General features: G+C 45.1%; 1 protein-coding gene across 2 annotated transcripts in view; it reads left to right on the top strand.

The window, feature by feature from the left end:
- Positions 1 to 26033, top strand: part of LOC133652372 (ADP-ribosylation factor-like protein 15) — a 285034-nt gene that overhangs the window by 148908 nt on the left and 110093 nt on the right. The window contains exons 2-3 of one of the 2 annotated variants that reach the window (XM_062051057.1): positions 18338 to 18482; positions 18617 to 18664. In XM_062051057.1, coding sequence (XP_061907041.1) covers positions 18338 to 18482; positions 18617 to 18664 — 193 coding nt within the window. The remainder of the gene's footprint in view (positions 1 to 18337; positions 18483 to 18616; positions 18665 to 26033) is intronic. The other variant, XM_062051058.1, reaches the window with a different exon arrangement.

Raw genomic sequence — 26033 nt, 5'->3', positions numbered from 1 at the left:
TGCCATTCTACTCTTTGCTAGTCTAGTCTGGTGGCGGTGACATCGCTGGCCATAAGTTAGTAAAAGCCCTCGGATGTGTTTATTTTTCTCCTGTGAGTCTTTTGACTTAGCTCCCCTCGTCAATCTTGGTGCTGTCAGTGTGGGGGGGCAGAGGTGGGTGCTACCATTTCTCTCTTTCGCAGTGACCCGTGTGCGTGAGGACCCCGGGGTCAAGCACTGGGGGCTTGTTTTGTATCCCTTGTGAGGAGGAAATATATCAGTTTTATGTATCATCAAATGCAATAATCATACACATCAATTTCCTGTTTTAATCACTTTGTATCATTAACACTTTAGTCAATGGCTTGACAGATGAGGGCGAATTTCACCCTCTACAGAACTCTTTACATGTAACCTCAAGGGAAAGTAGTTAAAAAGATGCCGGGGGGGTCAGGAGTTTCCGATGCGAAAGAGAATAGCGTGACCTCATCAAACCAACTTTTTAAATGTGTTTCCCCGTCTCGACGCGTGTGTGTGTGTTTCTGATCTTTCCATTTCTCTGGATGAGGAGAATGTTTCATGTTTGAGCAGACTGGTGGGTTCACATAGGAGTCGGGGGGTCGGGTTGCTCAGTCCACGTCTGGTTCTGTTGAAGCAGATTCCCCACATCTCCGTCAAACGGCATCTCTGTTTTGGCGCAACACTTTAAAACTTGAGCCTGCTCACCGATGGTCTGGGGCTCCGCGAAAGACTCGAAAAAGCTTCACCGTGAGCAAGAGATGAGACGGTTTCTGAAAAAAATCTGAACCGTTCGGCTGACTTGACACGATTTAGGAGTGCGTTTGTTGTTTGCATCATGGATGCAGATGGCACTGGGGACGGGGGGACGTGTCCCGCTCCAAATCATAGTGATATAATTCACTGTTCCTACATAATATGACAAACATTGCAAGTAAAACAGAAGATCAATGTTCCATTATTTAGACTAATTTACATTGCGGAGAATGAGTCTGTCGTTTGTGGTGCAATCAAGGTCTATATCGGAATTTTAATCGGGATACTAAAGACGTTTTAGTATCTACTGTGAGATTCACGCAGCTACTACTACAGGAGAATAATGAACAACAATTCAATGATGTGATAACTGTAATCCTACAACACTCTGTTTGTGGACAGGGAGAGATGTGTATTCACTTTATTTCAAAGCCAAAACCTGTCAGGTTGACACATTGTCTAAAACGTAAATAAAAACAGAATACAATGATTTGCAAATACTTTTCAATCTATATATTTAATTGAATAGACTGCAAAGACAAGATACTTAACGTTCGAACTGAGAAACTTTGTTATTTTTTGCAAATATTAGCTAATTTGATGCCTGCAACTTGTTTCAAATACGCTGGCACAAGTGGCGAAAAAAGACTGAGAAAGTTGAGGAAGGCTCATCAAACACTTATTTGGAACATCCCACAGGTGAACAGGCTAATTGGGAGCAGGTGGGTGCCATGATTGTGTATAAAAGCAGATTCCATTAAATGCTCAGTCATTCACAAACAAGGATGGGGCGAAGGTCACCACTTAGTGAACAAATGCGTGAGCAAATTGTTTAAGAACAACATTTCTCAACAAGCTATTGCAAGACATTTAGGGATTTCACCACCTACGGTCCATAATGTCATCAAAAGGTTCAGAGAATCTACATAAATTACTGCACGTAAGAGGCAAGGCCGGAAAACAACATTGAACGCCCATGACCTTCGATCCTTCAGGCGGTACTGCAACAAAAAGCGACATGAGTGTGTAAAGGATATCATCACATGGGCTCAGGAACACTTCAGAAAACCACTGTCAGTAACTACAGTTGGTCGCTACATCTGTAAGTGCAAGTTAAAACTCTACTATGCAAAGCGAAAGTCATTTATCAACAACACCCAGAAACGCTTCGCTGGGCCCGAGTTCATCTAAGATGGACTGATGCAAAGTGGAAAAGTGATATGTGGTCTGGCGAGTCCACATTTCAAATTGTTTTTGGAAACTGTGGACGTCGTGTCCTCCGGACCAAAGAGGAAAAGAACCATCCGGACTGTTCTAGGCGCAAAGTTCAAAAGCCAGCATCTGTGATGGTATGGGGGTGTATTACTGCCCAAGGCATGGGTAACTTACACATCTGTGAAGGCACCATTAATGCTGAAAGGTACATACAGGTTTTGGAGCAACATATGTTGCCGTCCTAGCAACGTTATCATGGACGCCCCTGCAACTTCAGTAAGACAATGCCAAGCAACGTGTTACAACAGCTTGGCTTCGTAGTAAAAGACTAGACTGGCCCTGCCGGTAGTCCAGACCTGTCTCCCATTGAAAATGTGTGGCGCAATATGAAGCCTAAAATACCACAACGGAGAAGAATTCCACCTAAAAAGCTTAAAAAATTGTTGTCCTCAGTTCCCAAACGTTTACTGAGTGTTGTTAAAAGGAAAGGCCATGTAACAGTGGTAAAAATGCCCCTGTGCCAACTTTTTTGCAATGTGTTGCTGCCATTAAATTCTAAGTTAATGATTATTTGCAGAAGTGAAGTGAAGTGAAGTGAATTATATTTATATAGCGCTTTTCTCTAGTGACTCAACGCGCTTTTACATAGTGAAACCCAATATCTAAGTTACATTTAAACCAATGTGGGTGGCACTGGGAGCAGGTGGGTAAAGTCTCTTGCCCAAGGACACAACGGCAGTGACTAGGATGGCAGAAGCTGGGATCAAACCTGGAACCCTCAAGTTGCTGGCACGGCCACTCTACCAACCGAGCTATACCGCCCCCGAAAATTAAGTTTCTCAGTTCGAACATTAAATATCTTGTCTTTGCAGTCTATTCAATTGTATTCTGTTTTGTTTACCATTTACACAATGTGCCAACTTAAATGGTTTTGGGTTTTGTAAGTAGCACGGGCTACATGTGTTCAAAAAGAGAACTACGAGAGGACATCTCTTTGACAGTGTCTTCACCCCGTCGACCCGGTTTCTTTTTTTTTTAGCGCTTTCATTTGAAGTCTACTGACTAACATAAGTTAGAACAAATTGCTTTTTTAAAGTAAAAATGGCAGCAGCGTAGGACGCATGTGAATGTATGAGCCAGTCTGCCCCACAACAAGAGGCTAGAGAAAAACAAAGAACTTATTGACGACAGCGGCAGACTCGTGCGAAGCTCTTCGGGTGAATTAGGGAGATATTCGCTGACGTCACAATCGGGGAAAATGTCACAAATTGGGTCAATTCCAAGACGAAGTATGAAGGAAGGCAATATTGTTTTGTAAATATCCCTGCCATGCCTCCATGATTTGATTTCAGATTTCCAGGACTTATGCATATCCCAAATACACAAGAGAAGGTATTATAGCTATAGTCGGTCCACTTACAAATACACTATTGTGGGAGCTGTAAGACATATTTTCAATTGTTAAAAAGTAGTATACTACTTTCAAGCCTCATATTCATGTTTGCAGAGGAGCTGCAGTGTTTTATGCTCGCATATTTTCTCCTGACAATAACCCTATTAAGAGTAAGCTACCCTGTTTTGATCTTCCTCTACCTGAAACGTGATATTGTAGATGCTGAGAGTCGTGGTGTGTGCCTTCGGGCTCTACCTCAAACAGAATGGTTCCTCTTGCTTGGCTAGTAAAAAAATATATCGCTCTTTAGTTGTGGATACTGATCTCTTCACACAAGTTAGAAATATCTCATTCACGGTTCACACTGCATTTGCCCTTTAATGTCTCACAGCAGGCCTTCAGTCCCAGGCGGTGATTCATTGAGTGTCAGGTCTGCCTCTGGCTGACATCAGGGCCCAATCAGACACACACTGTAGACCCAAATAATCTGCAATGCCTCCATTGAACCCTGTGACTCTTAGACAAATGACGTTCAATTAAACAAAGGGCTGCTTTTGTTCTTTGCCATTTCTCGTTTCCTTTTCAAGACTTTGGTGTTAAATCAATGTTATTTACTGTATATAGCGCCAATTCACGTCGGAATGTATCTCACAGTACTTGACACATGGAGGAGCCCCCACACTCCTCATACATTCAAGTAAAACAACTGAAGAAACAGAATCCAGACAGCAGGAATCAGTCTCAGTTGGTGGAGTTGAGATGGAAGTGTAGAGGGGTTAAATGATTGGGGAGCAGGGTTGAGAAAACAATAATAGCTGTATCAATAACCAACCCCTTCAGGAAAGACGTCAGCATAACGCCAATTCACGCAAATTCAAACAATCTCCGCCAATTACGAGCAATCTCGCAACTTTGCCTGGAACTACCAGACTACATTTTGGCCAATCAGCATCATTTTGGCCAATTGCATTTGTCTCTGAGTCAAATATGCAAATCAACTGTCTAATCAAAACTCATGTTTGTTTCTTGTGTAGATGAAGCAGGAACAACAACATGTAACAATAAAGTTGTCGTTTTCCCTCAGACCTACTTCCTGTTTCTGTCTAAGGCCTTCAGCTTTCTGGGTAATGTAGTATATAAACATTTACTTCATTGTTTACATATACTTACAGTATGTTTATTTAACATGTATTTTATCCTGGATACAGCAATTAAGAACATATTTTTTGTTGAATGCTGACCGAGCAAAGAGGCAGCATTTTTTTTTCTTCATTTAGATGTTAGAGATGTTGATGTGTGATGATAATCACTCATTGTCTCTGATTTACCAACAAACATTTGCGCCATAAATCACTCTAAACAATTCACAAATGCTCTTAACGTGCTCGGGTAGATGTGTTGGAACATAAATGAATGTTTAAGATGGACAAACACTGTCAAGTGTAAAGTAAAGAAGTATAATGTCTGCAACTTGTGGACGACAGGACATACAACAGACAATAAGAAAGCCTTTGTTGGTGTTTCTTTCTGCAATTATCTTTTATAATTTCTATTATCAATTATAATAATTCAATGTAGCATATCTGTATGTGGAACTAAATTATGGAATGGATTAAGCAACACATTTTAAAAAGTACTAATATGATCCAGTTAAAAAAATGTTCTAACTCAAAGTACAAAGAAGAAAAATCCTGATGAGCATTTTGAACCTTATTGAAAAATCCATCCATCCATCCATCTTCTTCCGCTTCCGAGGTCGGGTTGCAGGGGCAGCAGCCTAAGCAGGGAAGCCCAGACTTCCCTCTCCCCAGCCACTTCGTCCAGCCCCTCCCGGGGGATCCCAAGGCGTTCCCTGGCCAGCCGGGAGACATAGTCTTCCCAGCGTGTCCTGGGTCTTCCCCGTGGCCTCCAACCGGTCGGACGTGCACGAAACACCTCCTTAGGGAGACGTTCGGGGGGCATTCTGACCAGATGCCCGAACCACCTCATCTGGCTCCTCTCAATGTGGAGAGGCAGCGGCTTTACTTTGAGCTCCACCCTATCTCTAAGGGAGAGCCCTACCACCCGGTGGAGGAAACTCATTTTGGCCGCTTGTACCCGTGATCTTGTCCTTTTGGTCATAACCCAAAGCTCATGACCATACGTGAGGATCGGAACGTAGATCGACTGGTAAATTGAGAGCTTTGCCTTCCTGCTCAGCTCCTTCTTCACCACAACGGATCAATACAGCGTCCGCAATACTGAAGATGCTGCACCGATCCACCTGGCCATGTCACGATCAACTCTTCCCTCACTCGTGAACAAGACTCCGAGGTACTTGAACTCATACACTTGGGGCAAGATCTTCTCCCAAACCCGGAGAAGGCACTCCACCCTTTTCCGCGCTTCACACTAGGCTGCAAACCGATCCAGTGAGAGCTGAAGATCGTGAATATTATGCTCTCATGCGCTCTGTTTTGTTTGTTTTTGTGCGTAAATTGTGTGTCCGCGTGCTCTTACACCCGCGAAGAGCTACTGAACATCAGATCCATCCTCCCTATGGACTTATTATCGGTCATCTTAGCGTCAGCTGCGGATTTGGTCCATTCTGTGATCAAAACAGGGAGACCGCACCGAAGAGGAAAGCGAGCGGGCGCCCTTGTCCATCTTCGCGGACGGGGATTACGCACGCCTCTACCAGGCATCTTTCTCTCCAACGTCCGCTCACTTGCCAACAAGATGGACGAGCTAGCGTTGCTGATGAGAAGAAACAAGGATTTTTCCTCATCTTGTGTTTTGTGCTTCACGGACACATGGCTGAGCGCAAGTGTCCCGGACAGCGCGGTTCAACTGGAGGGCTTTCATCTTCTCCGCAGGGCTCTCCGGCAAAAAAAGAGGCGGAAGAGTCTGCTTCTTCATCAACAGCAACTGGTGTAAAGACGTGACGATGATATCCAAACACTGCTCTCCTTCTCTGGAATATATTTTAATTCACTGTAAGCCCTTCCACTCACCGCGTGAGATCATTTCATACATACTGGTGGCTGTTTACATCCCACCCGGCGCGGACGTGCGTGACGCTCAGCGCGCGCTTGCAGGCCAGATCTTACATGTGGAACGGTCTTTTCCGGACTCTCTTGTTAAGATGCTTGGTGACTTTAACAAGGGAAATTTGAGCCAGGAATTACCCCGACCAGAGAGGAGAACACTTTCGATCACTGTTACACTACAATAAGCAAGGCTTTTCATGCAGTCCCGCGCGCTGCTCTTGGACTATCAGATCACGTGATGGTGCACTTATTCCCTTCATACAGACAGAGACTGAAACTGGCTAAACATGTTATGAGGACCATTAAGTGTTTCACCGCCGAGGCTGTGGAGGAGCTGCGTGCATGTTGGGAGACGACAGACTGGGAGGCAATTGGAACGGCCACGGACAATCTGGACGAGTATACGGACACTGTGACCTCATACATACAGTTCAATGAGACGCGCATCATTCCAACGCGCACCAGGGCTCGTTATAACAACGACAAGCCCTGGTTCACACCCAAGCTCCGACAGCTGCGCAAGAAGAAGGAGGCTGTGCGGAGAAGCAGGGACCGCAGTACCTACAGAGAAGCAATGTACCACTTCAACAGGGAAGTGGAGAAAGCTAAATCTGTGTATTCTAACCGTCTACAGGAACAGTTCCGCTCCAATGATTCTGCGGCCGTTTGGAGTGGGCTAAGGGCCCTTACGAACTATAAGCCCAAAACCCCCCAGGCCCTGAATGACCGGACTCTCGCTCAGGGCCTCAACACACATTACTGTCGTCATGAACGGCCCTTAAGCTCATCAAAGCTCTGCTCCCCCCACCATCACCCTCCCCACCAATGCCAACAGGATTTAAAGGACTCAAAGGACTCAGAGGATATCACAGAACTCCAAGAACATCATAGGACTTTAAAGGCCCTCTCTATCCGAGAGGAATATGTACGCCGGCAGTTCTTGAGGCTGAATACGCGGAAGGCCCCCGGGCCGGATGGTGTCTCCCCCTCCACTCTCAGACACTGCGCGGATCAGCTGGCTCCTGTCTTCACTAACATTTTTAACACCTCTCTGGAGCTATGCCGCGTGCCGTCCTGCTTAAAGACCTCCACCATTGTCCCTGTCCCCAAGAAAGCATGGATCACAGGACTTAATGACTACAGGCCGGTTGCGCTGACGTCTGTGGTCATGAAGTCCTTTGAGCGCTTGGTCCTGCCCCACCTCAAGGACATCACCACCCCCCTCCGGGACCCACTGCAGTTCGCCTACAGAGCCAACAGGTCTGTGGATGATGCAGTGAACCTGGCCCTCCACTTCATCCTGGACCATCTGGACTCCCCAGGAACCTACGCTAGGATCCTGTTTGTGGACTTCAGCTCTGCCTTCAACACAATCTTCCCTGGACTGCTACGAGACAAGCTCTACCAGCTCAGCGTGCCCGACTCCCTCTGCAGTTGGATCAATGACTTTCTGACAGACCGAAGACAGCACGTGAAGCTGGGGAAGATTGTCTCGGACAGTCGAACCACAAACACTGGTACTCCTCAGGGCTGTGTACTCTCCCCCTGGCTCTTCTCCCTGTATACAAACTGCTGCACCTCCAGTCACCAGTCCGTAAAACTGCTTAAGTTTGCGGATGACACTACCCTCATCGGGCTCATCTCTGATGGCGATGAGACCGCCTACAGGAGAGAGGTGAACCGGCTGGCGTCCAGGTGCAGCCTCAACAACCTGGAGCTGAACGCCCAGAAAACAGTGGAGATGATCATGGACTTCAGGAAAGTCACAGCCCCACCATCCCCCCTCACCCTGATTGACTCTCCCACCCCCGTCTCCATTGTGGACTCCTTCCGTTTCTTGGGCGCCACCATCACCCAGGACCTCAAGTGGGTGCCGACCATCAGCTCCCTCATCAAGAAGGCCCAGCAGAGGATGTACTTTCTGCGGCAGCTGAGGAAACTTAAGGTGCCGACCGAGATGCTGGTGCAGTTTTACTCAGCCATCATCGAGTCCATCCTCACCTCCTCCATCACCGTGTGGTTCCCCGGCGCCACAGTCCAGGATAAGCATCGGCTGCAGCGCATCGTACGTGCTGCTGAGAAGGTGATTGGCTGCAAGCTCCCATCCCTCCAGGACTTGTTCTCCTCCAGGACAAGGAGGCATGTGTGTCGGATCACAGCTGACTCTTCTCACCCTGGACACAAACTATTCTCCCCTCTCCCCTCAGGCAGGTGACTACGGTCCATCCAGCTAACAGTAGCTCCTTTGAATTCCTTCTAAGTCTATAACAAGATATGATAGCGCAGTTACAGCTCTTGTTATTACCAAATCTGTGTTATATGTGTTTTATGTTGCACGATTGCACCAAGAAAAATTCCTAGTTTGTGAACCCGTTCTCAAACAATGGCAATAAAACTATTCTGATTCTGATTCTGATTCTGATTCTGATTCAAATGAAGCCATCAGGGCCACATATCTGCAAAAAGCAGAGACCCAATCCTGCAGCCACCAAACCAGATCCCCTCAATGCCCTAACTGCGCCTAGAAATTCTGTCCATAAAAGTTATGGACAGAATCGGTGACAAAGGGCAGCCTTTGCGGAGTCCAACCCTCACTGGAAACGGGTCCGACTTACTGCCGGCAATGCAGACACTGATCATACAGGTAGCAGACCGCCACAATCAGACAGTCCGTTACCCCATACTCTCTGAGCACTCCCCACAGGACTTCCCGGGGTACATGGTCGAATGCCTTCTCTAAGTCCACAAAGCACATGTAAATTGGTTGGGCAACCTCCCATGCACCCTCAAAGACCCTGCCGAGACTATAGAGCTGATCCACAGTTCCACGACTAGGACGAAAACCACACTGTTCCTCTTGAATACGAGGTATGACTATCCGACGTATAGGGATGATACTCGAAACCGGTTTTCCCGGTTGTTCGATAAGAAAAGAACAGAGTCCTCGGACTCGAATCACTTTTTGAGAACCGGTACCCGTTATCGAGACCACTATAGTAAAGAAAAAGAGTTGGTTCTTTATTCGAATCCCTGGGACCAGTCCTGTCCCGACCAGAAATGCCCCGTGAGACATCACAAGAAATGACGTCATGTAGCTCAGTCATTAAGCCCAGATAGGGAAAGCAGGAAAACAATGCAACGGAAAAAGCGCTCCAAGGTGTAATAAAGTTCAAAACAAAAGGTATAATCCAATGCATAACTTTACTGAGAGATTTGAGCAGGGTACAAACACATGACGAACACTTTTACGACCTACCAGAAACATAGCAACAAGGCTAGCAACGCACCTCCTTTACGGCAGCTGTCGCAACGTTCTTAAAGCAACCGCAGCACATATATGACATCTCCCTTTTTTAACTTGTGTTTTTCTTTCCTTGTAAACAAAACAAAATCACACTGTATATGTGTTGTCTGTCTAATTATAAATAATGCAGACGAGGCGTGTTGGCTGAGTTCTTGACGTTTACTTTCACAGCGTGCTCATAACCTCATTCTTAGCTGCCGGGTGGTGACATGCAACAACACTTTTCGGGGCTACCGCGCATGCTCGTAACTCCCGTTGCATGCTGGGTAGTGTAGTTGTTATATTCCTAGCTCATAACATCACATCTTTCCCCCTATAAAGAAATAATGTTAACTCAATAAAGTGTATTTCTTTTTTTAGTTATAACGTTTCATTTTTTAGCATTGTAACCACATTTGCAAACAACTTTTCTCTTCATAGAATTTTCTTTCAATAAAGAAATAAAGTGCAAAAATGTCAAAGCATCATAACAAACAGTTATGTCAAATAGCAGCAGAAGTGCACTTTTTGGAGAGCTGTATTATTTTCAGTTGTGTGCCCAAGGGACTGATTTTATTTAACACTATTATTATTCATACACCTATAGTGATCACAGAGACAGGTTGTTTTTGTGTTACTGTATATATTTGTTTTTCTGAAAAATCCCACTTAATATACTTTGGGTAACAACAGTCAATATTTATTTATTTTATTTGATTTTTTTAGGGGGGTAAAAGTCAATATTTATTTATTAATTAGATTTTATTTTTTCTTATAAAATAAAAGTGAGCTTTTGTTAAACCAAATATTGTGTGTTTTTTTCCGTATACAACAACCTAGCTGGACTCGATAAGAGAATCGATAAGGAATCGGTTCGATAAGAGGATTCGATAATAGGCTCAAACTCCATAATTTCTTATCAAACATCATCCCTACCGACGTAGCCTCCTCTCCAGTACACCTGAATAGACCTTACCGGGAGGGCTGAGGAGTGTGATCCCACAATAGTTGGAACACACCCTTCGGTTCCCCTTCTTAAAGAGAGGAACCACCACCCCAGTCTGCCAATCCAGACGTACCGCCCCCAATATCCAGCACCTCCCTTGTGACATGTTCAAACATGTTAAACTTTCTCTAACTGGAGACTCTGCTAGACGTTCCCAGCAGACCCTCACAATGCGTTTGGGCCTGCCTGGTCTGTCCGGCATCCTCCCCCACCATGGCAGCCAACTCACCACCATGTGGTGATCGGTAGAAAGCCCCGCCCCTCTCTTCACCCGAGTGTCCAAAACATGAGACCGCAAATCCGATGACAAAACTACAAAGTCGATCATGGAACTGCGGCCTTGGGTGTCCTGGTACCAAGTGCACATATGGACACCCTTATGTTTGAACATGGTGTTTGTTATGGACAATCTGTGATGAGCACAAAAGTCCAATAACAAAACACCACTCCGGTTCAGATCCGGGCGGCCATTCTTCCCAATCACGCCTCTCCAGGTTTCACTGTCTTTGCCAATTTGAGCGTTGAAGTCCCCCAGTAGAACAAGGGAATCACCCGGGTGAGCACTCTCCAGTACTCCTTCGAGTGAATCAAAAAAGGGTGGGTACTCTGAGCAGCTGTTTGAGGCGTAAGCACAACAGTCAGGACCCGTCCCCACACTCGAAGGCAGGGAAGCTAGCTTCTCGTCCACTGGGTTGAACTCCAACATACAGACTTTGAGCCTGGGGCAACAAGAATTGCCACCCCAGCCCGTTGCCTATCACTGCGTGCAATGCCAGAGTGGAAGCGAGTCCAGCCCCTCTCGAGAGAACTGGATCCAGAGCCCTTGCTGTGCGTCGAAGTGAGTCCAACTATATCTAGCCGGAACTTCTCCACCTCGCGCACTAGCTCAGGCTCCCTTCCCCTTAGTGAGGTGATGTTCCACGTCCCAAGAGCTAGCTTATAGCCGAGGATCGGACCGCCAAGTTCCCCGGCTTCGGCTGCCGCCCAGCTCACATCACACCCGACCTCTATGGCCCCTGCTATGGGTGGTGAGCCCATTAGAGGGGAGACCCACGTTGCCTCTTCGGGCTGTGCCCGGCCGGGTCACATGAGGACAGGCCCGGCCACCAGGCGCTCGCCATCGTGCCTGTTGAGCTTTGTTGCGTTGCGGTGAAGATGTATTCAAACTCTCGTCAGACACATTTGACCTTTGGCCTTGTAGGTATATTTATTGTAGCGGTAGCATCGTAACGTGTTGCCGCTCTAACAATCAGAGAATGACTCATGATATATGACACCGGAACAGGAAGTATAGGTGTTAGATAACACAGAGGTAAACACTGCCCTCTAATGGACACAATGGGTAAGGGCGTACAACAGTATTACACTTAACACCCCCACTCGCTCTTAACTTATTGTGGTACATTCTTTTTCATAGAAAATAAAACAACAAAAATACATTTTGGCACACGTTATGCTTTTATTTCACCCTAAGTGCCAAACAAATACTGTGCAAACGTCTTCAATTGTAGTTTAGTGGCTGGCTTTGTCATCAAGTCAGCAATCATGTTGTCAGTAGGACACTAATCCAAACATATTATGATGAATAAATGATAAATGGGTTATACTTGTATAGCGCTTTTCTACCTTCAAGGTACTCAAAGCGCTTTGACAGTATTTCCACATTTACCCATTCACACACACATTCACACTGATGGCAGGAGCTGCCATGCAAGGTGCTAACCAGCAGCCATCAGAGGCAAAGGGTGAAGTGTCTTGCCCAAGGACACAACGGACGTGACTAGGAAGGTAGAAGGTGGGGATTGAACCCCAGTAACCAGCAACACTCCGATTGCTGGCACAGCCACTCTACCAACTTCGCCACGCCGTCCCAATATTATATATTATATTCTATTCTTATATTATATTATATTATATTATATTCTTATTCTTATTATATTATATTATTATTCTTATTATTATATTATATTCTCCCACTATTTACAGTTTCACGTATGAAATGATATTTGATATCAATGTTTGCACCTTTGTCGGTTTACTGGATTTCTAGCTAGTGCAATAGCTCCTTGGTTGTCATCGTAAACTTTGGTTTGTGCATACTGACACTTATCAATACCCTTGAGTAACTGTTGCAAATACATACACTCCTGTATGGCTGACGCTAAGGCCATGTATTCTGCCTCGTAGGTAGACAGTGCAACTGTCGTTTGCTTTCGACTCTTCCATAAAATGAGTGCACTTTTCTCACTTAAACTGGCACAGTACCCTGTGGTGCTACGTCTATCTGTGACCTCAGATGCCCAGTCATCATCACTGTGGACTATTAGACCAAGTTCACCTGTGTCATCCTTTTTAAAACATAACCCACGGTCTGTTGTACCTTTAAGATACCTGAGCACATGCTTTACAGTGTTCCAATGCTCCTCACTTGGCTCAGCAAAATGCTGGGAAAGTTTACTGACCACATAACTTAAATCTGGTCTAGTGCAAGTAGCCAAATAGATTAAACTTCCCACTGCTTCTCGATAGATCCTTGGTTCTTCCATTTTTACAGCATTTTCTGTGTATTCAAGTTTTGACTCGCATGGGGTCTCTCTGGCCTTACAATCCTGCATCCCAAATCTGGAGAGGATTTTGTTCACGTACCTGTGTTGTGACATTGTGACTCGGTCCTCTGAATGTTTAAAATGTATCTCTAGAAAACTGTTTAATTTCCCCAGGTCTTTCATATTAAATCTCTCAGTGAGCATCACTTTGACATTTTTCACAACCTCCTCATTGTTAGCAGCAATTATCAGATCATCAACCCACACAATCAAAATCACTTTTTCATTTTCTTTTTCCCTTGTGTATGCAGTTATCAGCAAGATTTGGATCAAAACCGTTTTCAGTGAGATATACATGCAACAGAGAATTCCAGTTTCGACCTGACTGCTTAAGACCATATAAGGACTTCTCTAATTTGCATACTAGCTTCTCTCCTGTTTTTGACTTTTTCTCATAACCTTCCGGTTGTTCGAGATAGACCTCACAGTCAATTGGTGCGTGTAGGTATGCGGTTTTCACATCCATTTGATGTAAAACTAGATCTTCCTGCACTGCTTTTTGCATGACTAGTCTGACAGTTGTCATGTCAGCGGTAGGCGAGAATGTTTCCTCATAATCAATGCCTTGTTTTTGGCTATAACCTTTTGCAACAAATCTTGCTTTACACTTATCTGACCCATCTGTATTACTCTTGAGTGTATACACCCACCTACCCCCCACTGCCTTTTTGCCTGGTGGTAAATGGGTGATTTTGAATGTATCATTCTCTTTTAGTGACTGTATTTCGTCATTCATTGCACTTATCCACTGCCGTGACCTGGTTGATCGTATGGCATCCTGGTAATTTTGTGGTATGTCGCAAACTGCTCTATAACATGAGTCTACACAAGTTACCAGCCTGTCTGCTGTGTCTTCCATGTCATATTCCTGTAGGCATACAGGCCTTCTTCTAACTCTAGGTGGGTTCTTTCTTCCCTGACCCCCAGCGCTAGACTGTTCACTTTCAATCTCTGAAACAGAAACATCATCTTTAACATTTTGACCTGATTCATTTCCCATTTTTTCATCATCACTTTCCTCATTGTCAAGGACCCTGGGGTGTACCTCTCTGTCCTGATGCTGAGTGTGTGGTCCATGTGTTTGTGTTTCTTTTTCGTTGACTGTTTTGTTTGTAAATTTCACTATTCTGTGTTTTTGGACCGTTTCTGTGTCTGGATAATATACAAGATAAGCTGGGCTGTTCTTATCGTACCCGATAAAACGACCCTGCTCACATCTAGGATCTAACTTTCCTTTCTCTTGTGTGTATGCAAAGCACACAGATCCAAATTTCTGAAGTTTGGACATGTTTGGCTTCTTGCCTGTGAGCATCTCATAAGGTGTTTTCCTTGTGCGTTTACTGTGACATCTGTTTCGCACATAGGCAGCTGTCTGTACAGCATAATTCCACATTTTGTCTGGTAGTTTACTGTCAAAAAGCATACACCTGCCCATCTCATAGAGGGTTCTCCAACTTCTCTCTGCCGTGCCATTTTGGTGAGGCGAATAGGGTGCAGATGTCTCGTGCTTAATCTTATTTTTGGTTAACAGTGCTTTGAATTCCTTGCTCGTAAATTCAGTACCATTATCCGAGCGTAGACATTTAACTTCCCCAAAAGGGGCGGAGTCTGCTAAGAACCTCTCTGTGGCATGTACCGCATCACTTTTGCATTTGAGAAAATGAACAGTCATGGCACCTGAATAGTCGTCCGTAAAGGACTGTGCATATTTGTGACCTTCTAAGCTTGGGGTTCTCATAGGACCGGCTAAATCTGTATGCACCAGTTGTAAGGGCTCTGTAGCCTTTTTGTCTGGCTCCCTATTTCTTGTCTGTGTGAATTTACCCTTTGCACATATTTCACACAGCTGTACTGGCCTGGCTGCACTGCCTCTGATTTTCATACCTCTTACCACACCCATTAATTTTTGTACATCCTCATAATTGCAGTGACCCAATATTTCATGCCAGGTTTGCATGTCGTGGCACATATTGCATTTATCAAAAATGTTCTGAACAGTTGGTAAGTAAAACAGATTACCACTTCATGGAAGTCAAACCTGTCCCCTTTCTTGGTGATCATGTGGCTGTCTCCCTTCTGAATGTCACTGTCGCTCCACCGTTTGTTGCCCTTGCCACTGAGAAGATGTTGTGTGGATAGGTTGGTATATACAACGCCTCCTGTAGCTGTGCTCTTTGTTGTCGGCCCTCGTTGTCCAGCAGATAGATCCGCGACGTCCCTCTGCGTTGCGCCGTCCCACTGCACTTGGTCCCATCCACCAGCTCGATAGAATGGGTGTCGGGCTGTAATGTGTTGTCAAAGCACTTGAACTTGGCGATGTCGTTCACAATATGACATGTCGCTCCGGCGTCCATCATTATCCCTCTCTTCTTCACGTTGATAGATGGCCTCTCGTCTGTTGCATGCTTGGCCATGAAACATTGATCCCCGTCGTCGATGTCCTCCTCTTCTTCTGCAACTTTTCTGGCTCCGTCTTTTCCCTTTTTCCTGCATAGATACTCTGCGTGTGTGTTACTCTTGCAGTGACTGCACCACACTTTCTTGGTACACCTGATTCTGATATGCCCTTTTTCTCCACATTTGTAACATGTCGGAGTGGCTTTCCCTTCCTTCCAGTGTGTCTTGGTGCCTTGTTTGCTTTGCTTTGTGCTAGTCTTCATCGTGGTCTTCATCACACTGTCTGCAAGTCCAGTTTTCCTCATCTTCTCAGATTCTTCATAAACCCTCAGTCTTCTCTTGAAGTCCTTAAATGTCACGTTGTCCTCATTTTGTGTAACATGGATAGCCAGTGGTCTGAATGAGTCTGGCAGTCCATTCAAAATGGTGGCCACAAGCAGCCCGTCACTCATGTTCTGTCCTGCATCACGAAGAGCTGAAATTATATTCTCAGCCCTTATTATATAATCAGTCACAGTCTCATTTCCTTCCATTTTTATGGTGGTCAATGAAGTGTACAGATTTAGAATTCTGGGCTTGCTCTTTCCAGAATAATGTTCTCTTAATAATTTCAAGACTTTCCTTCCATCATCGGCGGCATCATGTCTTATCAATGATAGGCTCTTATCATCTAGTGCAGGGGTAGGGAACCTATGGCTCTAGAGCCAGATGTGGCTCTTTTGATGACTGCATCTGGCTCTCAGATAAATCCTAGCTGTCATTGCTTAAGACGATAAGTAACAAATAATTCCGCTGGTAATCACAATGTTAAAAATAATCACGTATCAACCAGAGTACAGAGCCATCAGCAAAACCATGCAGCACCAGAAGTCACATTAATGGTAAAAGTATTTTATTTATTATTGGTTAGCTTCAGAATAACACTGTTATTGAAAATAATAAGAACCTCTTTATACTCTAAAAATGTTGGTCTAACTTAAAAATGCACGCATTTAGTTGTATTCAGTGTTAACATTTTTTATACGGCTCTTACGGAAATACATTTTTAAATATTTGGCTTTCATGGCTCTCTCAGCCAAAAAGGTTCCCGACCCCTGATCTAGTGCATTTACTAGTTGAGCATAACAATCTGCATTCTTCTTTGGATCTGCAGCTATGGCGGCCTCGTCAGCGGGCTCTCTCAAAATGGGGTCTTTTAGCTTCAGAATGTGTAAACGGCTAAGGAATCGTGTTTCCCATAGATCATACTTATCTTCTGTTCCATCGAAGACCATCTGCTTTTGTAGCGTTCCTGGTCTGGCCATTTTCACTTTTATTATTTTTATAGTTTGCGATCTCCAAAACGTTGCTCAGGCTGTGGCTTTTAGAGTCCTCAATTTTCGTGGGGTTCTCTCGGCACCATCTTTATCCTGGCTTGTCTAGTAGCTTCTCTTGGCTAACAGTTTTTCTTACTTCTGTTATCTTGTTGTTGCTCTAGACTTGCGTGACTGGGCCCATAACCTGATGAGCTCCGTTGCGTTGCGGTGAAGATGTATTCAAACTCTCGTCAGACACATTTTACCTTTGGCCTTGTAGGTACATTTATTGTAGCGGTAGCATCGTAACGTGTTGCCGCTCTAACAATCAGAGAATGACTCATGACATATGACACCGAAACAGGAAGTATAGGTGTCAGATAACACAGAGTTAAACACTGCCCTCTAATGGTCACAATGGGTAAGGGTGTACAACAGTATTACACTTAACAGTGTCCCACCTCCGGACCTGGCTCCAGAGGGGGGCCCCGGTGACCCACGTCCGGGCGAGGGACATCCTGGTCCTTTGTTTTTTATGTTATTGAATAATGAGATCACCTTATTCATCTTATTATTTGAATCACCTCTTACTTGATTATTTTTTGAGAACTTTACTATAAATAGATTTAAAGTGTTTACAAATTCAGAACAGGAAGTGAAAACATTTGTTAGTTATTGCTATGAAATGAAAACGAGGTAGGATTAAATAAGATCTACTTCTTTCTACTCCTTTTCGGACATGTTGTAATGAGAAAGTGGAAATATGTGATGTACTATGGTGCAATTCAATCTATCCATTTTCTACCGCTTGTCTCTTTTGGGGTCGCGGGGGGTGCTGGAGCCTATCTCAGCTGCATTTGGGCGGAAGGCAGGGTCCACTCTGGACAAGTCGCCACCTCATCACAGGGCCAACACAGATAGACAGACAACATTCACACTCACTTTCACACACTAGGGCCAATTTTTAGTGTTGCCAATCAACCTATCCCCAGGTGCAATTGTATATGTTTGAAATAACCTGTTAACCATACTGCCACTTTGAAGTCTATGCTGTATAAAAGGAGTACTACATTAATCCGGTATTTGTTGCTCTTTGTGGTTAAGGTTACAAAGAACACTTTAAACATTGACAACAAATTCATAAAATCGCAAGATCAAACATAAATGATGTATTTTTTTTTCTTTCTACACTGTTGGATTGAGATGTTGTTCTCCTTTATATGAAGACAGCTGGGGGGTCCACAAGAGTCCTCCTGAAGACTTGGAAAGACTAAATGCCGAGACGTAATCACTATCCCAGTCTCATACAGGAATTTGATCCCTTCCCCAGTTGTTTCATTGTTGTTGGTTTTTGTTTCAGTGTTTCCGTGCACTGTGCTGTAAAGGACCGCCACCGCCAAGACCCGAGTACGATGTGGTTTGCATCGGCCTGATGGCTGCTGGAAAGACCAGCCTGCTCTCACGCCTCTGCAGCGAGGGCAGCGACAGAATCGTTCCCACCACTGGTAAAAGATTCATCATTCTCTTTTGCTTTCCAATAATCACACCCTCCAAATGCACTTATCATGCTTTTACAACAAATTGGAGCCAGTTATTACATCTGTGCACTAATCATGCCAGAAACTGTGTTGTAACCCAGCAGCACAGTGGAGTGGTGTTAAGTATGTCCAGAAGAAGAGGCTTTGGGGTTAGTGCGCTCTGCTACTCAACACTCCACTTTCCACACATGTAACGCAATCCCTCAAGGATGCTGACATACTGTACCTCGTCCCTCCTCTTGCTTTCGCTGTTGCAGAAATCTTGTCTTTGATTCAGTCATTGTACACTTAAAGGGGCTGTTTGCTGCATAACTTTCCAAAGTATTGTTTGTTTATTGCGATATCCGTGAGGGCAGCAGCAAGAGCTGGGCCATATGGCTGAAAACTGTATCCCTATGTAAGTGTTTAAATAATAAGTACCAGGGGAAAAAATATATTATTCCTCTGATTATAATGCCCTCAGCTATCAAGGCAGAAAGGAAAGGAAATGCCAACATAAACATGGAAAACAATCAATGTAAACAAAATTCTAAAATCACATTAAACACTTAACAATAACCTATTAAAATGAAGGTGCAAAAATAAGGACTATGTAAGAAATACTTAATAAAGTGTAACAAAATAGTGCAAAGTGTGAAAATGTAAACCTAGAGAAACCTGAGAATAACTATTTTCTGCAGGTTTAGTGCCAGAAAGTTACAGGTGTGCTCTAAAGGGTGAGCGTGGCTAAGGTGGTGTGGTATTACTGGTCTTGGTGGGGACAAGAACTTTGCATAATTTACAGACCACATTGGTCTGACTACGATCCATTTTCAAAAGTCTAAAAAAAAACTGCCATACTCAAGGTGACTTTTACTGTTTTATCCACAATTTCTTCATTTTTACTTTCTCAAATTCTTTCCAACAGCGGTTGCAAAGAATCAACCGCTGTTACCTGATTGGCTGTTAGCGTGTCACTCCCACTGATCAGTGATCACTTCCTGCTAGGGTTGTACGGTATAGCGGTATTAGTATAGTACCGCGATACTAATGAATAATTTTCGGTACTATACAGTCTCTGAAACGTACCGGTCCCGCTCCCCCCGAAGTCACGTCGTGACATTGCTGGTTTTACGAGCAGAAGAGCATATTCAGCTGTGCACAATCACGGAGTACTTACAAGCAGACACAGTGTGTAGACAGAAAAGTGAGAACGGATGCATTTTGGCCTAAAAACTAACGATAAAGGTGAAGTTATCACACTGTAACGCCCTCAGGAAGAGGTGCTTTAAGACATGGCTAGCTAGCTAGCGGCTAACGTCCATCCGCAGTCGGCAGTGTTTTAGCTACTTCTAAATCACTAATCCTCGCCTCCATGGCGACAAATAAAGTACGTTTCTTACAAGTATCATCCTGCAGGACGAGGAATAGCTAAACATGCTTCACTACACACCGTAGCTCACCGGCATCAAAATGTAAACAAATGCCATTAGTGAATCGACACCTGACATCCACTGTAATGATATCAAGTACAGGCACGTATCTCGTCAATACTACTATGATTACGTCGATATTTTTTTGGCACCACAACATCTTCTTTCGTTTTTTTTTATATGTATATTGTGTTTATAAACTCAGGAAATATGTCCCTGGACACATGAGGATTTTGAATATGACCAATGTATGATCCTGTAACGACTTGGTATCGGATTGATACCCAAATTTGTGGTATCATCCAAAACTAATGTAAAGTATCAAACAACATAAGAATAAGTGATTATTACATTTTAACAGAAGTGTAGACAGAACATGTTAAAAGAGAAAGTAAAAATAAAATATTGTGACGTATGATATTGTAATTGTATGCATGTTCAAAAAAAACTTGAACCATAAACCATATTTATTTATTTACTCAAGTATTTGTTTACAGATTGAGTACAAACAAATGTGTTCTAAACAACTAACAGGGGTGGGATTAGATAAGATCTGCTTCCTCCTACTCTTTTTATTGGACATGCTGTAATGAGAAACAAATATGTGATGTATTACAGTGTAATTGTATGCAAGTTTTAAATAAATTAACACCATAACTAACCACTAGAACCGAAACAGTGACAATATTTCTTGTTTAAAGAAAAGCTGTCTTGCAGAACGCAGTCAAAAGTTTTTTTTTGTACTTATTTAAACAGTCACAAGCATATCCGTCTGACCGCACGCAAAGATTGGAACCGCACCTGAGGTGCTCGGCGCTTTATTTTGCTCAATCGGATAAGAGCTTGCAAACGGGGCTAACAAACCGAACTAGCCTCTGCGTTTCCTTCAATATCCGCCAGCTGTGCGTGCAAGCACAGGCAGCTGAACTGTCAATCATGGACGCAAAGACGCCACAGGAAAACACTGCAGACAAATTGGATCGATTTCCCCACCTAGATTATTGATACACTTGACAGCTGCAAAATCAGAGATGCAGAAGACTCTCATTAAGCCCTTTTAAAAAAACATATTTCATGTATCTATATTTAATTTATTAGAACTTTGATAATTTTTCATTTGAGTCTTTATTAATGGTTTACAAGTTCAAAGTTCCTGCGTAGGTCATGCATGCAAAGACATAATAGGACTTCAAAGAGCACCTTCATTGATTTTTGAGCCACCCTAATTAAAAAATGATTCCCTGTCCAGTCATGTACCTTGTTAAAGTAGTCTTCTTTAAAGATGTCAGGAAGTTAATGATAGCGATTTGGCAAAGTTGATCTACTGTTAGCTACCAGTGACTCTATAGCCCAAGGGTGTCCACATTTTGGAGGAATGCTTTGATACATTTTGTCTGTGGTGTGCCTTCAGGGCCAGCAAGGCCTTCTTCTGCTGGCCTAACATAAATCCTGATCATAAATGATTTTTTTTTAAATTTACTTTCCATTAATATATAAAAGTATTCATCATAATCTCCATGTCATATTAGGCTCTAATGTTGCTTGTTTTTACGTTAGAGCTTTTATCCAATCAGAATTCAGCTAGCTTGTTGCCAGCGCTGGATGAATTCTGCCGGAGGCCTTCTGGATCAACATTAGCGGCGGCTGTGCAGCATAAACGAACGGAGGACATTCAGTTGATAGACAGTTGCGATATCCAGCCAGTAGCTTATCCAGGTAGCCTTAAGTTAAACGTGACTGTGATTGGATACTCACTTGTCACTCCCAAGTCAATATCCAATCACAAGTTCTAATTTGCCAAAGCAGGACGTGACACCGGAGCCATACTCGGCTAGCAGAGAAATCCCCAACACTTTTTTAACCCACAAAGGAGAGCAATATGTTGATTACGTGTCAGATATATATATATATATATATATATATATATATATATATATATATATATATATATATATATATATATATATATATATATATATATATATATATATATATATATATATATATATATATATATATAAATATATATATATATATATATATATATATATATATATATATATATATATATATATATATATATATATATATATATATATATATATATATATATATTATTTTTTTTAATTTTTTTTTTTGCTGCAACTGTTACATTTACTGTAATATTGTACATGGTAATTGGGATTTGTTATATATTGTATATATTATATAAAACTCCTCTCTGAGCTGCCACCTTACCGTGGTAGAGGAGTTTGCGTGTCCCAATGATCCTAGGAGCTATGTTGGCCGGGGGCTTTTTGCCCCCTGGTAGGGTCTCCCAAGACAAACTGTGTCACGACCTGAACAGGACTCTGGACACAGATGCAGGAGTTTGACAACAAATAGTTATTCCAAAGAAGGGAAAGGGTCAAAAAGGGGAGAAACTTAACAGGCTATCAAAAGCCAAGCTTACCTAACCTCTAAACTAACAAAAATCTCAATGAACTCAAAACGCTCCAGCTGCGGAGGGAAAAAGGTTGCAAAGAGAACAATATGCAAAATATAACAAAAGGCGCTCCAAGGGAGGCAATGCTAAACAACTAATCTTACCTGACAAAAAGGGTACAAAGAACGTGGCAATGACTGTGGACATGGACCGCTGGAGGTTCGCACAAAAGATACGAAAACACTCTGGCACAGGAGAGAAGGAAGACGAGCCATTTATACACATGAGGGTGGGTGACACAGGTGGACACAATCAGGCAATCAGGAGAGACATCAGACCAGTGAAACAGGAGGAAGGGCAAGTGACCTGAAACGAGAGGGAGAGTTAACCTTTCAAAATAAAACAGGAAATGACAAGACAACATGAAACCAGACGAAACCCAGACAAGACTTCACCCAAGTGTGACAAACTGGTCCTAGGTGAGGGATCAGACAAAGAGCAGCTCGAGGACCTCCATGAAAAATAAAAACAAATGACCCAGATTTCCCTCGCCCGGACGCGGGTCACCGGGTCCCCCCTCTGGAGCCAGGCCCGGAGGTGGGGCCCGATGGCGAGCGCCTGGTGGCCGGGCCTGTCCCCATGGGCCTGGCCGGGCACAGCCTGAAGAGGCAACGTGGGTCCCCCCTCCAATGGGCTCACCACCCATAGCAGGGGTCATAGAGGTCGGGTGCGATGTGAGCTGGGCGACAGCCGAAGGCAGGGCACTTGGCGGTCCGATCCTCGGCTACAGAAGCTAGCTCTTGGGACGTGGAACGCGCACGAGCCTGAGCTAGTGCGCGAGGTGGAGAAGTTCCGGCTGGATATAGTCGGACTCATTTCGACGCACAGCAAGGACTCTGGAACCAGTCCTCTCGAGAGGGGCTGGACTCTCTTACACTCTGGCGTTGCCGGCAGTGAGAGGGGACGGGCTGGGGTGGCAATTCTTGTTGCCCCCCGGCTCTGAGCCTGCATGTTGGAGTTCAACCCGGTGGACGAGAGGGTAGCTTCCCTCCGCCTTCGGGTGGGGGACGGGTCCTGACTGTGGTTTGCGCTTACGCGCCAAACCGCAGCTCAGAGTTACCCACCCTTTTTGGATTCCCTCGAGGGAGTACTTGAGAGTGCTTCCCCGGGTGATTCCCTCGTTCTACTGGGGGACTTCAACGCTCATATTCGCAGCGCCAGTGAAACCTGGAGAGGCGTGATTGGGAAGAATGGCCGCCCGGATCTGAACCCGTGCGGGGTTTTGTTATTGGACTTTTGTGCCCGTCACAGATTGTCCATAACGAACACCATGTTCAAGCATAAGGGTGTCCATATGTGCACTTGGCACCAGGACACCCTAGGCCGCAGTTCCATGATCGACTTTGTAGTTTTGTCATCGGATTTGCGGCCTCATGTTTTGGACACTCGGGTGAAGAGAGGGGCGGAGCTTTCTACCGATCACCACCTGGTGGTGAGTTGGCTGCGATGGTGCGGGAGGATGCCGGACAGACCTGGCAGGCCCAAACGCATTGTAAGGGTTTGCTGGGAACGTCTAGCAGAGTCTCCTGTCAGAGAGAGTTTCAATTCCCACCTCCGGAAGAACTTTGAACATGTCACGAGAGAGGTGCTGGACATTGAGTCCGAATGGACCATGTTCCGCGCCTCTATTGTTGAGGCGGCTGACTGGAGCTGTGGCCGCAAGATAGTTGGTGCCTGTCGTGGCGGTAATCCTAGAACCCGTTGGTGGACACCGGCGGTGAGGGATTCCGTCAAGCTGAAGAAGGAGTCCTATCGGGTTCTTTTGGCTCATAGGACTCCAGAGGCAGCGGACAGGTACCGACAGGCCAAGTGGTGTGCGGCTTCAGCGGTCGCAGAGGCAAAAACTCGGACATGGGAGGAGTTTGTGGGAGCCATGGAAAACGACTTCTGGACGGCTTCGAAGCGATTCTGGACCACCATCCGCCGCCTCAGGAAGGGGAAGCAGTGCACTATCAACACCGTGTATGGTGAGGATGGTGTTCTGCTGACCTCGACTGCAGATGTTGTGGATCGGAGGAGGGAATACTTCGAAGACCTCCTCAATCCCACGAACATGTCTTCCTATGAGGAAGCAGTGCCTGGGGAATCTGTGGTGGGCTCTCCTATTTCTGGGGCTGAGGTTGCTGAGGTAGTTAAAAAGCTCCTCGGTGGCAAGGCCCCAGGGGTAGATGAGAGCCGCCCGGAGTTCCTTAAGGCTCTGGATGCTGTGGGGCTGTCTTAGTTGACAAAACTCTGCAGCATCGCATGGACATCGGGGGCGGTGCCTCTGGATTGGCAGACCGGGGTGGTGGTTCCTCTCTTTAAGAAGGGGAACCGGAGGGTGTGTTATAACTATCGTAGGATCACACTCCTCAGCCTTCCCGGTAAGGTCTATTCAGGTGTACTGGAGAGGAGTCTACGCCGGATAGTCGAACCTCGGAGGAACAGTGTGGTTTTCGTCCTGGTCGTGGAACTGTAGACCAGCTCTATACTCTCGGCAGGGTCCTTGAGGGTGCATGGGAGTTTGCCCAACCAGTCTACATGTGTTTTGTGGACTTAGAGAAGGCATTCGACCGTGTCCCTCGGGAAGTCCTGTGGAGAGTGCTCAGAGAGAATGGGGTATCGGACTGTCTGATTGTGGCGGTCCGCTCCCTGTATGATCAGTGCCCGAGCTTGGTCCACATTGCCGGCAGTAAGCCGGACACGTTTCCAGTGAGGGTTGGACTCCGCCAAGGCTGCCCTTTGTCACCGATTCTGTTCATAACTTTTATGGACAGAATTTCTAGGCGCAGTCAAGGCGCTGAGGGGTTATAGTTTGGTGGCTGCAGGATTAGATCTCTGCTTTTTGCAGATGATGTGGTCCTGATGGCTTTATCTGGCCAGGATTTTCAGCTCTCACTGGATCGGTTCGCAGCTGAGTGTGAAGCGACTGGGATGAGAATCAGCACCTCCAAGTCCGAGTCCATGGTTCTCGCCCGGAAAAGCGTGGAGTGCCATCTCCGGGTTGCGGAGGAGATCCTGCCCCAAGTGGAGGAGATCAAGTACCTTGGAGTCTTGTTCACGAGTGAGGGAAGAGTGGATCGTGAGATCGACAGGCGGATCGGTGCGGCGTCTTCAGTAATGCAGACGCTGTATCGATCCGTTGTGGTGAAGAAGGAACTGAGCTGGAAGGCAAAGCTCTCAATTTACCGGTCGATCTACGTTCCCATCCTCACCTATGGTCATGAGCTTTGGGTTATGACCGAAAGGACAAGATCACGGGTACAAGCGGCCAAAATTAGTTTCCTCCGCCGGGTGGCGGGGCTCTCCCTTAGATATAGGGTGAGAAGCTCTGCCATCCGGGGGGAGCTCAAAGTAAAGCCGCTACTCCTCCACATTGAGAGGAGCCAGATGAGGTGGTTCGGGCATCTGGTCAGGATGCCACCCGAGCGCCTCCCTAGGGAGGTGTTTAGGGCACATCCGACCGGTAGGAGGCCACAAGGAAGACCCAGGACACGTTGGGAAGACTATGAACTGCTGTTTGGTGCGTAAGCACAAACAACAGTCAGGACCCGTCCCCCCACCCGAAGGCGGAGGGAAGCTACCCTCTCGTCCACTGTGTTGAACTCTAACGTACAGGCTTTGAGCCGAGGGGCAACAAGA

This window comes from Entelurus aequoreus, linkage group LG06 (genome assembly GCF_033978785.1).
Source record: "Entelurus aequoreus isolate RoL-2023_Sb linkage group LG06, RoL_Eaeq_v1.1, whole genome shotgun sequence".
NCBI classification, from domain to species: domain Eukaryota; kingdom Metazoa; phylum Chordata; class Actinopteri; order Syngnathiformes; family Syngnathidae; genus Entelurus; species Entelurus aequoreus.
Note: the sequence above shows the minus strand (reverse complement) of the source record. Positions and strands in the feature narration are given on the sequence as shown.